At 36.3% G+C, this 16032-nt stretch overlaps 1 protein-coding gene across 1 annotated transcript in view; it reads right to left on the bottom strand.

Moving 5' to 3' along the window:
* Positions 1 to 16032, bottom strand: part of VEPH1 (ventricular zone expressed PH domain containing 1) — a 224363-nt gene that overhangs the window by 91370 nt on the left and 116961 nt on the right. The window contains exons 8-9 of the mRNA XM_045903484.3: positions 12785 to 12994; positions 11542 to 11939 (exon numbers count right to left, since the gene is read on the bottom strand). Of these exons, the coding sequence (XP_045759440.2) occupies positions 11542 to 11939; positions 12785 to 12994 (608 nt within the window). The remainder of the gene's footprint in view (positions 1 to 11541; positions 11940 to 12784; positions 12995 to 16032) is intronic.

Raw genomic sequence — 16032 nt, 5'->3', positions numbered from 1 at the left:
AAAGACAGGGTGATGGAGTGGATAAAAAAGCAAGACCTATCTATATGCTGACTACAAGAGAATAATTTCAGACCTAAAAACACTTGCAGATTGAAAGTGGAGGGATAAAGAAATATTTATGATGCAAATGGAAATGAAAAGAAAGCCAGAGCAGCAATACTTATATCAGAAAAAATAGACTTTAAAACAAAGACTATAACAAGAGACAAAGAAGCACACTATATAATTATAGGGAAAAGTCCAACAAGAAGATAAAGCAGTTGTAAATATTTATGCACCCAACATGGGAGCACCCAAATACAAAAAGCAGCTAATAACAAACATAAAAGATGTCATCAGTAGTAATACAATAATGGTAGGGGACTTTAACACTCCATGTACATCAATGGATAGGTCATCTAACAGAAAATCAATAAGGAAACAGTGGCTTTGAATGACACATTGGACCAGATGGATCTAACAGATATATTCAGAACATTACATCCTAAAGCAGCAGAATATACATTCTTTTCAAGTACACAGGGAATATTCTCCAGAATAAATCACATATTAGGTCACAAAACAAGTCTCAACAAATTCATAAAGACTGAAGTCATTCCATGCACCTGTTCTGAACACATCGTTGTGAAACTAGAAATCAATGACAAGAAAAATCTGGAAAGAACATAAATACATGGAGGTTAAATGATATGCTCCTAAACAATGAATGGGTCAAACAAGAATTCAACAAGAAAATTTAAAAAAATATATGGAGACAAATGAAAATGAAAACACAACAGTCCAAAATCTTTAGGATGCAGCAAAAGTGCTTCCAAGAGGAAAGTTTATAGCAATACAGGCCTACCTCCAGAAGCAAGAAAAATCTCAAATGAACAACCTAATCTTACACCTAAAGGAGCTAGAAAAAGAAGAACAAACAAAACCCAAAACCAGTAGAAGGAAGGAAATTATAAAGATTAGAGCACAAATAAATGATACAGAAACTATAAAAATAATAGACCAGATCAATGAAACCAGGAGCTGGTTCTTTGAAAAGATCCACAGAATTGATAAACTTTTAGCCAGACTCATATCACACACACACAGAGGAGGAGAGAGGACTCAAACAAAATCACAAATGAAAGAAGAGAAATAACAACCAACACCTCAGAAATATTAACATAACATAATGAATAAACAAACAAAAAAACCAAATAACTGAAGAGAATATCATGAAAAACTATATGCCAACAAATTAGACAACCTAGAAGAAATGGATAAATTCCTAGAAACAGTCTACCAAAATTAAAGCAGGAAGAAATAAAAAATTTGAGCAGACTGATTACCAGCAAGGAGATTGAATCAGTAATAAAAAGAAAAAACCTCCCAACAAACAGAAGTCTAGGATCAGACCACTTCACAGGTGAATTCTAGCAAACATTTAAAGACGAGTTAATATCTATTCTTCTCAAACTATTCCAAAAAACAGAAAGAGGAAAATTTCTAAATTCATTCCAGGAGGTCATTATCATCCTGATTCCAAAACCAGATAAAGACACCACAAAAAAAGAGAACTTCAGGCGAATATCTCTCATGAACATGGATGCAAGAATCCTCAACAAAATACTAGCAAACCAAATCCAACAACTCATTTAAAAAAAAAAAAAATCACTCACCATGATCAAGTGGGATATATTCCTGGTATGCAAGAGTGGCTCAATATTTGCAAATCAATCAATGTGATATGTCACATTAGTAAGAGAATGGATAAAAACCATATGATCATATCAGTAGATTCAGAAAAACATTTGACAAAGTACAATATCCATTCATGGTAAAATCCCTCAACAAAGTAGGTTAGAGTGAACATACCTCAAAATAATAAAGGCTATCTATAAAAAGCCCACAGCAAACATCATATCCAATGGGAAAAAACTGAGATCTTTACCCTTAAGATCAGGAATAAGATAAGGATGTCCACTCTCACCACTTTTATTCAACATAGTATTGGAAGTCCTAGCCAACCAGACAACAAAAAGACATAAAAGTCATCCAAATTGCTAAGAAAGAAGTAAAACATTCACTATTTGCAGATGACATGATATTACATATTGAAAACCCAAAATATTCCACCAAAAAACTACTAGAACTGATAAATGAATTCAGTAAAGCTGTAGGATACAAAATAAATGTGCATAAATCTGTTGCATTTCTATACACTAATAATGCAGCAACAGAAAGAGAGATTAAGAAAACAATTCCATTTATAATTGCACCAAAAATATTAAGATACCTAGGAATAAACCTAACCAAAGAGGTGAAAGACCTGTACTCTGAAAACCATAAAACATTGATGAAAAAAATCAAAGATGACACAAAGAAATGGAAAGGCATTCCATGCGCATGGATTAGAAAAACAAATATTGTTAAAAAGTCTATACTACCCAAAATAATCTACACATTTAATGCAATCCCTATCAAAATACCAACAGCATTTTTCACAGAACTAGAAGAAACAATCCTAAAATTGGTATAGAACCACAAAGGACCCTGAATAGCCAAAGCAATTATGAAAAAGAAAAGCAAAGCTGGAGTATCACAATTCCAGATTTCAAGTTATATTACAAAGCTGTAGCAATCAAAACAGTATGGTAGTGGCACAAAAATAGACACATAGATCAACAGAACAGAATAGAAAACCCAGAAATAAACCAACAATTATATGATCAATTAATCTTTGACAAAGTAGGAAAGAATATCCAATGGGAAAAAGACAGTCTCTTCAACAAATAGTACTGGGAAAACTGGACAGCTATCTGGAAAAGAATGAAATTGGACCACTTTCTTACACCATTCACAAAAATAAACACAAAATGGATTAAAAACTAAGTGTGGGACCTGATGCCATAAAAATCCTAGAAGGAACACAAGCAATAATGTCCTTGACATCGGCTATAGTAACATTTTTCTAGATATGTCTCCTGAGGCAAGGGAAACAAAAGCAAAAATTAACTATTGGGACTACATCAAAATTTAAAGCTTCTGCACAGCCAGGAAAACAATCAACAAAAGTAAAAGATGCCTTACTGAATGGGAGAAGATATTTGTAAATCACATATCTGGTAAAGGGTTAGTATCCAAAATATATAAAGAACTTCTACAATTCAACATCCCAAAAACAAACAATCCAATTAAAAAATGGACAGAAGACATGAATAGACATTTTCCCAAAGAAGACATCCAGATGGCCAACAGACACAGGAAAAGATGCTCAACATCATTTATCATCAGGGAAATGCAAATCAAAACTACAATGAGATATTACCTCACACCTGTCGGAATGGCTAAAATCAAAAACACAGGAAACAACAAATATTGGCAAGGATGTGGAGAAAAAGGACCCCTCTTGCCCTGTGGGTGGGAATGCAAACTGGTGCAGCCACTGTGGAAAACAGTATGGAGGTTCCTCAAAACAAGACAGAATTACCCTATGATTCAGCAATGATACTACTGTACATTTACCCAAAAAAATACAAATATACTGATTAAAAGGGATAAATGCACCCCTATGACTATAGCAGCATTATTTACAATAGCCAAATTATGGAAACAGCCCAAGTGTTCATGGATAGATGAATGGATAAAGAAGAAGTGGTATATACATATATATACCACTGGTATATGGTATATGTATTCCATTATATATATATATAATGGAATACTATTCAGCCATAAAAAAGAATGAAATCTTGCCATTTGCTATGACATGGATAGAGCTACAGAGTATATTGCTAAACTGATTAAGTCAGAGAAAGACAAATACATATGATTTCACTCATATGTGGAATTTAAGAAACAAAACACATGAACAAAGGAAAAAAAGAGAGAGAGAGATAAACCAAGAAACAGACTCTTAACTATGGAGAACACACTGCTGGTTACCAGAGGGAAGGTTGTGGGGGGATGGGTGAAATAGGTGATGGGGATTAAGGAATGCACTTGTGATGAGCACTGGGTGATGTATGTAAGTGCTGAATCAGTATGTTGCACACCTGAAACTAATATAACACTGTGTGTTAACTATATTGGAATTAAAATAGAAAGAAAGGTAAAAAAATATATAGACCAGTCTGTACAGGCACAATGCCTTAATTTGCTAATCATGGTTGGTCATTTGCTGTTTGATAGATATCAATAAATCCAGACAGACAGTGAGACCAGCTTCAAAATTATTGAAGAATCTGGCCGATTTTCTCCCAACAAACTATTGTAAACTGGTGAATACAGATATCTGGAGAAAGGACAGGAAACTGGCATGAAAGAGAAGTATTTTTTTAACTTTACATTAGAGATATAAAATTAGCAATAAAGCTGAGGCTGATGAAAAACTTGGCCAAATAACAAACATTTGCGTTTTTACAGCTCTGACATAACACACTTAGAATCAATTCATTTAGAGCATAAAAAGCTCTTTTAATGGACCTTAAAAATGATCCAGCTAAGCGCTTTTCAAGTTTCCTTAAGCTGTGGAGTTCTTGGTTTAAATATCTATCAGGAAGGCCACTGTGTAACACCAGCTACATTACAGTTGCTCTGCTTGTAGGGCAAGGAAAGGAGGAAAGAGGGGATCTGGGGCTCTTTGAAGGCATCCCTGACAGTTTTTAGTGAGCACAGATTAAGAACCCATGAGCCCGTAATATACTCTTGGAATGAGGGTGAGGAAGAGGCAGTACATGGAGATGAAATACCCTGTTTGAGGAATTGAAACTGCCCAATAACAGAGTTGGGACTGAAGCTCAGTTCTATAAACTCTGGTTCAGCAGGATGCTGGGAATCTGGAATTATCACCCAGGTCCAAGTTACCAGCATCTCTCTTTATTACTGAAGTCAACCACTCTTGTTGCAAAATTCCGAACTTTACAGAAATGTGTACTTTAAAAATGTGCAAGTTTCACCTTCACCCTCCACTTCTCCTCCACCTCCATCCCCAATTTGATTCTTCAGAGAAAACTAGTGGTGATAGTTTGATATGTGTTCTTCTAGAACCATCCCCTTCTGTATATACATATATGTAAATCTTTTCTGTCCTGGTTCTTAGCCGGCTCTATATTTTCTTTTATTATAGCACTTAACACTTTCTAACACCCTATTATTTATTTATCATTCTTATTATTTATTGTATGTTTTTCACTACTAGAATCATCTCTGTGAACCCAAGGATATTTGCCTGTTTTGTTCACTGACATTTCTGAAGTTCCTAGAAGGATGCTGACATGAGTAGGCACTCAGAAACATTTGTAGAATTAATGAAGAATGAATATTCAGGATGAGCAGACAGATCAGAAAGGATTTTTAGGGCAGTGAAACTATTCTCTATGATTCTACAATGGTAGATACATCCAAACGATGGAATATTATTTATGCAAAAAAGAAATGAGCTATCAAACCACAAAAAGATGTAAAGGAAGCTTAAATGCAAAAAGCCAATCTGAAAAGGCTACTTAGAAATCAGGAGGTTTGGGGTGCCTGGGTGGCTCAGTCCGTTAAGCATCAGACTCTTGATTGTGGCTCAGGTCATGATCTCAGGGCCATGAGATTGAGCCCCATGACGAGCCCCACGACGAGCCCCACGGTGAGCTCCATGCCAGCTCTGCTTGGGACTCTCTCTCTCTCCCTCTGCCTCTGCCATTCCCCCTCTCGTGCTGTCTTTCTCTCTCTCTCTCTCTAAAATATATAAATAAATCTTAAAAAAAAGAAATTAAGAAGTTTGATATGAGAAGCAGAATCATACTCAGAATTTCTGAAATGGCATTATGTTTCCCACATTTGTGGCTTGTTTTAATGGTGACATAATATTTTAATGGCTATTGGATAATTAATGTGAATATTTCATATGAAAAATGATATTTCCCATAAAGCAACTTATTTTTAAAAGTTCACTGAATCAGTTTTTAAAAAAAGAAAAAATCTTCATTTTATAATTTCTTACTGGTCTCTAATATGGATAGGGCAAAAATGTGAACAGAGGAAACAGGAATTTGGTGTTCTTTTTGTAACTCTTTCATTCACTCCAAATGGATCTGCCAACACATGACATGAGACTCTGTCTGCTTTAGACAGACTTATCTGCTGTTTGTAAACATATAACTCTATGAAAATAGACTGTAACACAAATAAATACCTCCCAAATTATCAATACCTGGACTCCTGATTGTCAATTATGTAGTTGCCTGTGTTTTTGGAAAAAAACTTTAAAATCTTACTCCATCATCTGAGGGTTTGATGGCTATTGTGGATCAAACAAGAGAAAATTAATTTTTTTTTTGCCTTTTCCTATGTTACATCAAAACTCTTTACCAGCTATATAATTTCTTTTCAGTTTCCTTGGCTACCAGCTCTTTATCATCAACAGAGCTCAGATATACAGATTTGCTCAGTTTTTAAATGAGATTTGATGATATCCAGGGACCATTTTGTTTCCTTACAGGGCATCAGATAACTTTAAACTATGCCAGTTTCATAATGGAAGCAAATGGAAAAATAACATTCACTTCCTGAAATTTGGTTTGTAGCAAGCTGGGTTGGAATGTATTCTTGTGCTGGTGACCACCCATGGTCCAGGACCATTTCATACAGCACTGCATGCTTTGGAGTAAAGACAAACCCCAAACAAAAATCAGGGATGATTAATAATAATCTCTGAGTATGAACTGTACTAAAAAAAAGATTAAAAAAATACTAACTACAGATATAAGAACATAATGCCATATCTTTCTATTATAAAAATAATACATTTAGAAGAATATATTTAAGAATATGAAACCTGCCACAGCAAACTACTTCTGCTCCTAAGCATCTCCCCTTCTCCTTCTTTTAATGTGGCTGCCTAAATTTCGGGCAGGATATGCCAAATGAACTCCTGTGCATTTTTGCTCCATTATGAATTTGCTTTTACTTCTCTTTATTTATTAACAATGTCTCTTTAAACCTACCCAAGGTGGGCACTATATTAGGAGGATTAGATGACTCATTTGATTTATAGGCAGATAATCACTCCTGGATTTCCATACAAAATGGCCCGTGTGTACAGGTGCTCACCAATTTTACTTTGTACTGTTTCCTAGGTGGATGAATATACTTCTCATTCATAGATACACATCAGATAGGCCAACATGCAGATAATCAGCATACCTTTTTGTTCAATAGCATGGTTAGGGCATTTTTCTTTATCTATTTGAATGTTCAAAGAAAATCAAACTTTTTCTTTTCTTTTTTTTTTTTAGAAGTAACTTTTGAAAATATAATTAATGAGAAATAAAGTTATCTAATGTTCTCTAGTGGAACTCTGCAAACAGTTAAGGTGTGTATTTAAATGTGTAACATCTTTACCAATGACCTTGCAGCTACTCTGTTGGGGATGAACAAGGGCAGTAACTGATGTTAACTGAATAGAAGAGTTTGGAAGGGATCTTTCCAAAAATCATTCCAGTGATTCAGATATTTAAAAGGGTTTGTAGGTCTTCTTTTTACTTATTTAAATGTTTTATAATTAATTAAATGTTTTTATTTAAATGTTTCTCATGGGAAACTGAGGATGACTGGAGCCAGGATATGAGTGGCTGGATAAGGTTAAGGGGAGAACCTGGCCACTATTTTATCTATCTTCTTTTGACTAAAACCCACTCGGGAGAAATGGGAACTGGCAGACAGGTAATCCATGATAAATTCCCAAGCACCAAGAAAAATTCTCTAGAAAACTTTTCCCTAGCTAGTGTTCTTCAAACAGGAACCCCAGTGGACCATATCAATGAAATGAGGCAACAGGGAATTTGTAATATCTTACTATCTGCTGTTTTTTTCCTCTGAAATTGTATGGAAAAGCTTGAGGATTCGTGTCTGCCTCCAAATCTTACAATTCTCCTTAAGGATAAATGATCCTAATCCTACAGCTAAACCAATCTATTTTTAAAAAGGACACTTCCTCCAGAACCACTCAATGAATGAGTGTTATATCACCCCCCAGACGAGACCAACCAAGGAGAAAGAGGTAAGGCCTGGGTTGGCTTTGCCTCCTTGGTCGTCCCAGCATGGGGTTGGACATGCAAAATTTCAATAAGAAAACTTTATTTGTAATTAATTATGAAACAGCACCTGTTTCTTGATATTTTAAATGAACTTTTATTTTTGTATATTCTTATATCGGTTCAAGTTGAAAAATCACCTCATGTCAGTCTGTTAGAGAAAGGACGACATTACTAGCTTTAAAATTAGCTTTCTGCAAGTCAGGCTTGCTGATATGCTCTACAGATGGAATGTATTTTCACCCAATCAGGGAATACTTCAAAGCGAACCAAAGCCGCATTGATGGGTTCTTGTAAGCTTTTATATCATCCTTTATAGAACACCAGTGATGGGTCAGATTTTCAAGGATTTATTTCAATAGCATGTGTTTTGGTTTTTTTTTTTTAACCTCTAATCATTTTTGTTCACATAAACGAATTCCAGTGATTCAGATATTTAAAATGCCCTTTAGCTGATGAACTAAATTCCTTCAGCCTTGTACGTAAATACAATCAGGCAGTGATGTCAGCCCATCACTCTGAACATGAATACCTAACTTTCCATGGTTGGCTAAACTGCATCCACACCAGAGGCCTAGAAGGCCCGGGACAGAATTATTGACCTGGGAATAACAGGCTCTTTCATACTCAAAATGACACTGCTGACCCAACCTCAATAAGACCTGGGGTTTGACAATTGTTCCAGACATGATGATAGATTTGTGCTGCTGTATTTATAGTCCATTACCTGCCCCCTCTGTGATTAATATCATGCAATAATAAGAGGGCTGACTGGGGATAAGAATGGTATTTGTGACCTTGATTCACCTAATACTGAATTCTGCTGCACTCTGACTAGTAAAGTTCCTGTTCTTTCAACATAGTTTATTACTAAAGTATAGATTGAACCTTATGAAAGTGACATTTTTGTAGGTCAAAGTAAGGGAGTCAGATATTAGTATTGGTTTTTTCCATATGATTCAAAAGGATACCAAAAGAATTTCCTTAAAGTGTTGTTTTATCATTTTCTTATGGTGTAGGCATTATGGCATCAGTCTAAAATTAGTCCTAACTCATTGTTGTTGTTGTTCTTGTTTCCTGCTGGCTATTTTTCTTTTTAACTCTAAATGTTGTGGAAGTGATTTCTATGCTTCTTCCCTTTGTTTCTTGATTACTTTGCATAATTCAGCAAGAAAGGCCAAATGTGCCTTTTTTTACACCAACAACACAATAACCATAATACAGTTTCTAAGCCTAAATCTTTCGTCAAGAAATTTTTAAGGAAAGAAATGTGATACTGTTGAGCTGAGTGATCTCATGACAGCAAGCAAAATTGTGTCAGCCAGATGACTGCTGGCCTTCTCCTGAATGGTTTACACAATCTCGGGAAGAATAACAACACGTCCCCTGCAGTCAGCACGAGTCCTTTCTCAGTGGATGTATTTACAGTGAGTCATATAAATCCCTCACACATATCCCTGCACAAGGAATTTTCCAGAAACTTCCAGGAAATTACAAAAATGCGAATAAATTCCAAAATGTCAACTCATAAAAATATATACTCAGTTCTAGGCCATTCCCGGTAGGAAACATCAAAAGAAAATACCTTTTGATTTTTGTTTGTTTTGAGTAAAGATGATGGATTCATTCAATATCTTGGAAAAAAAACCCAAGTCACCCTCAAACTCCCAAAATAATTCAAGGCAATAAGAAATACCATGTGTTTTTGACAATTAGACTCTTGAAGTAACTGCAGGACCTCCACAGGTTTTCACAAGGTTAAAACTCACCACATAGCACAGCTTCAATGTTTTAAGCTAAACTTAAAAAACAAAACTATTCTAGCAGATGGAAATATGTCTAACTTTACATTTGCTACAAACTTCCTCCCTTAAGCTGGGAAATTCATTTAACCTCTTTTACATTAAATTCTCCAACCTGTGCATTAAATACATAGAGTATTAATGAAATGCGAAATTGTAAAGAGTTTGTGTTGAGTTTTATTGATTTTAGTTAATCTCAAATCTTGTTATACTTAATTATCCAAAACTTATATTGAATATGAGCAATATCACTTTTTTTGGTCACCATTAAAAAAAGAGTTTTAAGAATCCTAGTCAACGAATTAATGTAAACACCTCTGAAAATGTCAGATTCTACAGATATGCAGAAAATATTTGTCATTCCCAAATGCTTGAATCCCCCTTTCCCTTTGTTAGCATGAGAATACATTCTTTTCTCTGCTTTGGAGTGGGAGAAGGGATAGTAAGTGGAGTATGGAAAATGGGACCCTCCTAGTACCATCCACTGAGGGGGATGACAGTCAGTGCGTGGGTGAATGTGAATTGTATTCACTATCCTTCCACTGTTTCTTTCTGGAAGATGTGCTGTCTAGTCTGGGAAAAGCTGTCACGTCCAACAAGAGGGCTAGGACCTTCATCTTGATCTCAAGGGAATAACATGGCTGCTAACTGAGAAGGACTGCAAGAAAAACCTAATTAGCCAACAGTGCCTTCAAAATATCCAAATCTGTTCAACTCACTACCAGAAGGATGAGCTTGCCCCGGCACTCTTCCATTTTAGTAAGTATGCCTCAAACCTATCCTCTTTTCCAGGAACAGGGCACAAAATTTAAGAAGCATGAGAAAATTTAGTAGTCAAAATACATATATTTGAAAAAATCAAAATTAATACAAAAGGTTCATGATGAACAAAATCAAAATTGTAAGTGGAAACATGATCAATATTACCTCTTGCTCCTTTTGCCTCTGCTCCAATATGGTTTGGCAAGACATACTGATCCTGTCTTAACTTAAAAATTTTTGGCACCTCCTTAAATTGTACACCCGAGGGAAATCCCAGTTCCTGACATCTTTTTCTTTGTTCTCTGTTTTCTGACTAGCTCACACTCTCACTGGGTCCTGACATATATCACCTCCTGACTATGATCTCACTCTTTTTTTTCTATAATCTCCAGAGGCCAGGGATTGTATCTGTTTGGGTCACAGCTGAATCTCACACAAAGCTGCATTTTTTTTTAGCATACTGCCTGGCACACAGTAGCTGCTTCATACATGCTGCTGAATGATTGAGAGAAAAATCTCGTGGAGCTCAATGTTGTGCATGGCTTCCTTGCATGATTACGTGGCTAGAAAAATGTCTCTGACTGGACCCTTACCCCAGAGCCTGCTTTAGGGAACACGGACCCCTTCCAGGAGTTTCCTAAACACTACGGACAGAGAACCAGGAACAATATATTTTGAGGTTTGAAAAAAATCGGAGTCGGTAAACTTAAGTACATCTAAGTAGATTTGAATAGAAATAAAAAAGATGATTGAACTTATTAGGGGGAAAAAAGCAATTAAAATACTGTGAGGGTGTTTTGAAACGATCTATTTTGCAAAAAAAAAAATCCAGGGCATGGCAATTTTTATGATTTGAGCCTTTTTGCCCCCCAGCGATGACTGAAATTTCTCAAGTTTAGGGTGTTTAGAGCACATACCTTCAATGGTACACTGATCAGGGACCGGAATCTTCTTTCCGATTTCCACAGCATATGCTTTTACTTTACTGAAGTTTTCTTTTAAGTGCAAGTAGAGCTTATCTTGGTATTCTACAGGACTTGCAGTAGTTTCTGGAGTTTCTTCCTGGCAGTTTGCTTTAACTGTTTCTGGCAAATACTCTGATTCTGTATGTATAATACTTGGGTGTGAAACTGAAGAACTTCCCAGCTGTGATCTGTCAAAGTTTGCCTTAAAGGGCAACTTGTCATTTCCTTGGCTAAGTGGGTCTGTTTCTGAAAGAAAGGTGCTGGCTGGCATATCTTCACTCTCTACAACTTCCCCATCATCTGAACTCATGCTCTTTGTTAGCACAGTGTGCAAAGCCAAACTCTTTGACCTGCAATACAAACAAAAAGCCAAGACAGATAAAGAAGTTGAGCTAGCATCCACTGAGAAGGAAAGAAAGAATAATGGTGGGGCAAAATGACTTCCTCTAGAGTGTGAAACCGAAAATTGGTGCTATTAACAGATTTGATAAAAACATTGAGCAGCAACAAGTTATGTAATAAGCCAAACCTTGGAAGATCTAGGCCTCCTCCAAAAACAGAGATTTAAAAATCAATTTCATGGCAAAACTAACTGGAAAATAGTAGACTTACATAGTTATATTCTTTTTTTTTCTACTTTTGCTTCTGCTTTTTCATCAGAAAACAAGAGAGGCTTTTGACAGTCATTCTCAATATAGCACATCTATAGGGCACCTGGGTGGCTCAGTCAGTTAAGCCTCTGCCTTGGGCTCAGGTCATGATCCCAGGTTCCTGGGATCGAGCCCCACATCGGGCTCCCTGCTCAGCGGGGAGCCTGCTTCTCCCTCTCCCTGCCACTTCCCCTGCTTGTGCTCTCTCTCTAATAAATAAATAAATAAATAAATAAATAAATAAATAAATAATAATAAATAATAAATAAATAAAATCTTTAAAAATATATATATAGCACATCTATATTTAAAGTATTTTTAAAAAATAAGCCATAGGTTTGTTTTCCATTTGTATTCTCCTTTTTATTATAGCAAGCTTCGTTGGATAATGGAAGCAGGTGAATGCCAGTTCATTCATGAAAAGATGGGGCTTTGCATGCTATAGGTGAAAGATATTTAAAAACCACCCCATAACAGTGTGATAACAAAACTAATAGCAAGCATAAAGTGCATACTTTAAAAAACCAGCCAAGCAAAATTTATACCTGCTAAATCTAATGTCTTTTCTTTCTTCCTTAGAAAATTGGCCCAAACTATATCTTCTGATAGAGCTAGGAGTATTGCTCTCAGCATTTATTTTGTCTTCAAAAGCCTGTATTTTAACTTGTAGCTTTTCATGGTCTTCATTTTCAGTCAATGTGAGCTTAATTTCTTCCAGCTTCTCAGGGATTTCAAACTCAGTGCTTGGTTTTTTCCTAAAGGAATAAAAATCATTGCATTAGATGGTGGTCACATGTACCCTCAAGACAGTGTTACTCTCTGTTGAACTGCTTCTTATTCAAAACAGAAAAATTTACCTGATAAATTTTTTATTAGTCATTTAGCAAATGTTTATTGAGTAACTACAATGGACATAGGGGTTTTTTTTTTTTAAGATTTTATTTTTAAGGAATCTCTACACCCAACATGGAGCTTGAACTCATAACCCCAAGATCAAGAGCTGCATGCTCCATCCACTGAGCCAGGTGCCCCCATTTTTTTAAAGAAAATTATATTTGTTCTAGTTTCTGTCATCTACATCATTTCTGTGGTAGGAAATGTGCTCATTGTAGTCACCATCACTGCCAGCCCATCACTGGGGTCTCCCATGTACCTTTTTCTGGCCTATCTCTCTCTCTCTCTCTTTTTAAGATTTTATTTATTTATTTGACACAGAGAGAGAGATAGTGAGAGAGAGAGCACAAGCAGGGGGAGTGGTAGGCAGGCAGAGGCAGAAGGTGAAACAGGCTCCCTGCTGAGCAAGGAGCCCGATGTGGGGCTCATTCCCAGGACCCTGGGATCATGACCTGAGCCAAAGGCAGATGCTTAACCAACTGAGCCACCCAAGCGTCCTGGCCTATCTCTTCTTTACTGATGCCTGCTATTCCTCTATAAATACCCCTAAAATGATTATAGATTTACTCTATAAAAGACCATTCCATTCAATGGGTGTATGACCTAAATCTTTGGAGAACATTTCTTTGGAGCTGCTGAGGTCATCCTACTTAGTGTGATGGCCTACAACCGTTATGTGACCATTTGTAAGCCCTTGCATTATACAACCATCATGAACTGGCAGATGTGTGGCCTGCTAATGGGAGTGGTGTGGGTGGGAGACTTTCTTCATGCAACCACACAGATCCTCTTCAGCTTCCAATTAGCTCTAACATCACAGATCACTCTAGGTATGATCTGAACCCTTTGCTCAATCTTGCCTGCACTGATACCCACACTCTAGGGCTCTTTGTTGCGGCCAATAGCGAACTGATCTGTGTGCTAAACTTCCTTCTCTTTTAAAGTTTTTTTTTTTTATTTGAGTATAGTTGACACACATTGTTACATTAGTTTCAGGTGAACAATGGACATAGATCTTTGAAATTGTTTCTATACCTTCTTCTGCCAGAAGTTTATAAACATTGGTGTGTGTGTGCCAACTTTACATTAGAAGGAGTTGTTGAAGAATTCAGAGAATAAAAAGCAGTTTGTATGGTTATCTACCATATTCTTATCCAGTTCTACAAAAGCATGGCTTTCACATGAAATTCATGCCAGACATTTTTTTGGAAAATTGTTAAGAGGCAATTTGTTTGTGCTGAAATTGATAGAACATTTCAAATGGACTGTATAAACTCATGGTTTTCTTAATTTTATGGTAATCAGTTTGACTCTTTTATATTATGAAATAAAAAAAATCTTTTTGATTTTTAATATGTTGGAGGGAAGAGATTTTCCATGACTGATATTAATAGTTCCAACTATCTTTTTTTACAGTAGAATTTATAAAGCACTAGGTGAGTCATTAAAATTACCTCCTTTAAGGCAGGGGTTATATGTAGAATAAATTTGGAACCCCTCTAAGGACTAACATAGTGCCTTAGATACAGTAAGAGCCTACAAATAAGCTGCAGAAATAGTTCACTTGATGCTAAGGTGCTAAATGATTACAGAAAAGTAGTGTGTATTTATCTTCCCTTACCTGCCTGAGTCAGCCTAGAGCTACTTTGAATTTTTTTAAAGATTTTATTTATTTGCCAGAGAGAGAGCATAAGCAGGGGAGTGGCAGGCAGAGGGAGAAGCAGGCTTCCTGCTGAGCAGGGAGCCCAATCCCAGGACCCCAGGATCATGACCTGAGCCAAAGGCAGATGCTTAACCGACTGAGCCACCCAGGGGTCCCAAATTTTTATTAAACAATCACTATCAATATAATATGGGGTTATTCTTCTTTATAAATATAAGGGTTAATAATCCCTAAAAATCCATTCATCAAGATGGCTTAATAATTCTATTGGTTTGTCTGTGTGTATTTACCTGGCACTCTTTACTATTTTTCCTAGAGGTTCATGAAAAGGGCCTCAAATATACAAAACACTGGCGTTTTCAAGCATATGGCTATTTTCCCCTAAGGGACAAGGTAAACCTGGTATAGTACATAGGTGGGAATGAGAAAATACAATTCTGGTTTTTCTAATGGCACTGCTTTTTAGGGAAAACCAACATGAAAGTGCTGGTGATATTTTTTCAATTATATTCCACCCATTCTGGGGCCATGTGTGTGGTGGGCACTGGGAGAGGTTGGTTGGCAGGTTTCCTGGCTGGCCCCGAGAGGGATACTTGCTTTGAGGGAGGGTTCATAGCTTTGGGGCCCTCAATTTTTAAAATTCCCATTAGTTCAGCCCAGGGACAGATGTAAATGGTGCCACTGGAAAAGCAAGTAGATCATCACTTAAGTAACCAGGATATTGTTTATTGTCTAATAAGCTATTACTGAGAAAACTTAAATACATATCTATATAATTTTTATAGGCTTCCTATAGTTTTGCATACATAATGCAAAATTTATAATCTATACCATGCTTCACTGAAATATACATGAGTAGATTTCAAGAATCAGTACATGGGAATAAAGGCTAATCACAAACATGTTTCCCTTTATGATACATATGATACTGGCTGCCCACAAACAGATGGGAGGTTTTGACATCTTCCAGCCAGATGATTCTAAAAGCTGAACTTTTACTCCTATTACAAATGAAACAAAGATGGTACTATCACTGGATGGTATTTTACAAACCATGATGATTATCAAGGTTACTTTTAAAAGATCCAATGGGACTTCTGGGGAAGATGGTGGAGTAGGAAGATCCTACACTCACCTTGTCCCAAAGATACAACTAGATAACACCCACATCGATGTAGATAACCCAGAAAATGACCTGAAGATTGGCAGAACAGACTCTCCATAGCTAAATGTAGA

Source organism: Mirounga angustirostris, unplaced genomic scaffold (genome assembly GCF_029215605.1).
Source record: "Mirounga angustirostris isolate CCGP_5_RB_7025 unplaced genomic scaffold, mMirAng1.0.hap1 SCAF_1, whole genome shotgun sequence".
NCBI lineage: Eukaryota > Metazoa > Chordata > Mammalia > Carnivora > Phocidae > Mirounga > Mirounga angustirostris.
The sequence above is the reverse complement of the archived record's forward strand: the minus strand, read 5'-3'. Positions and strand labels throughout refer to the sequence as shown.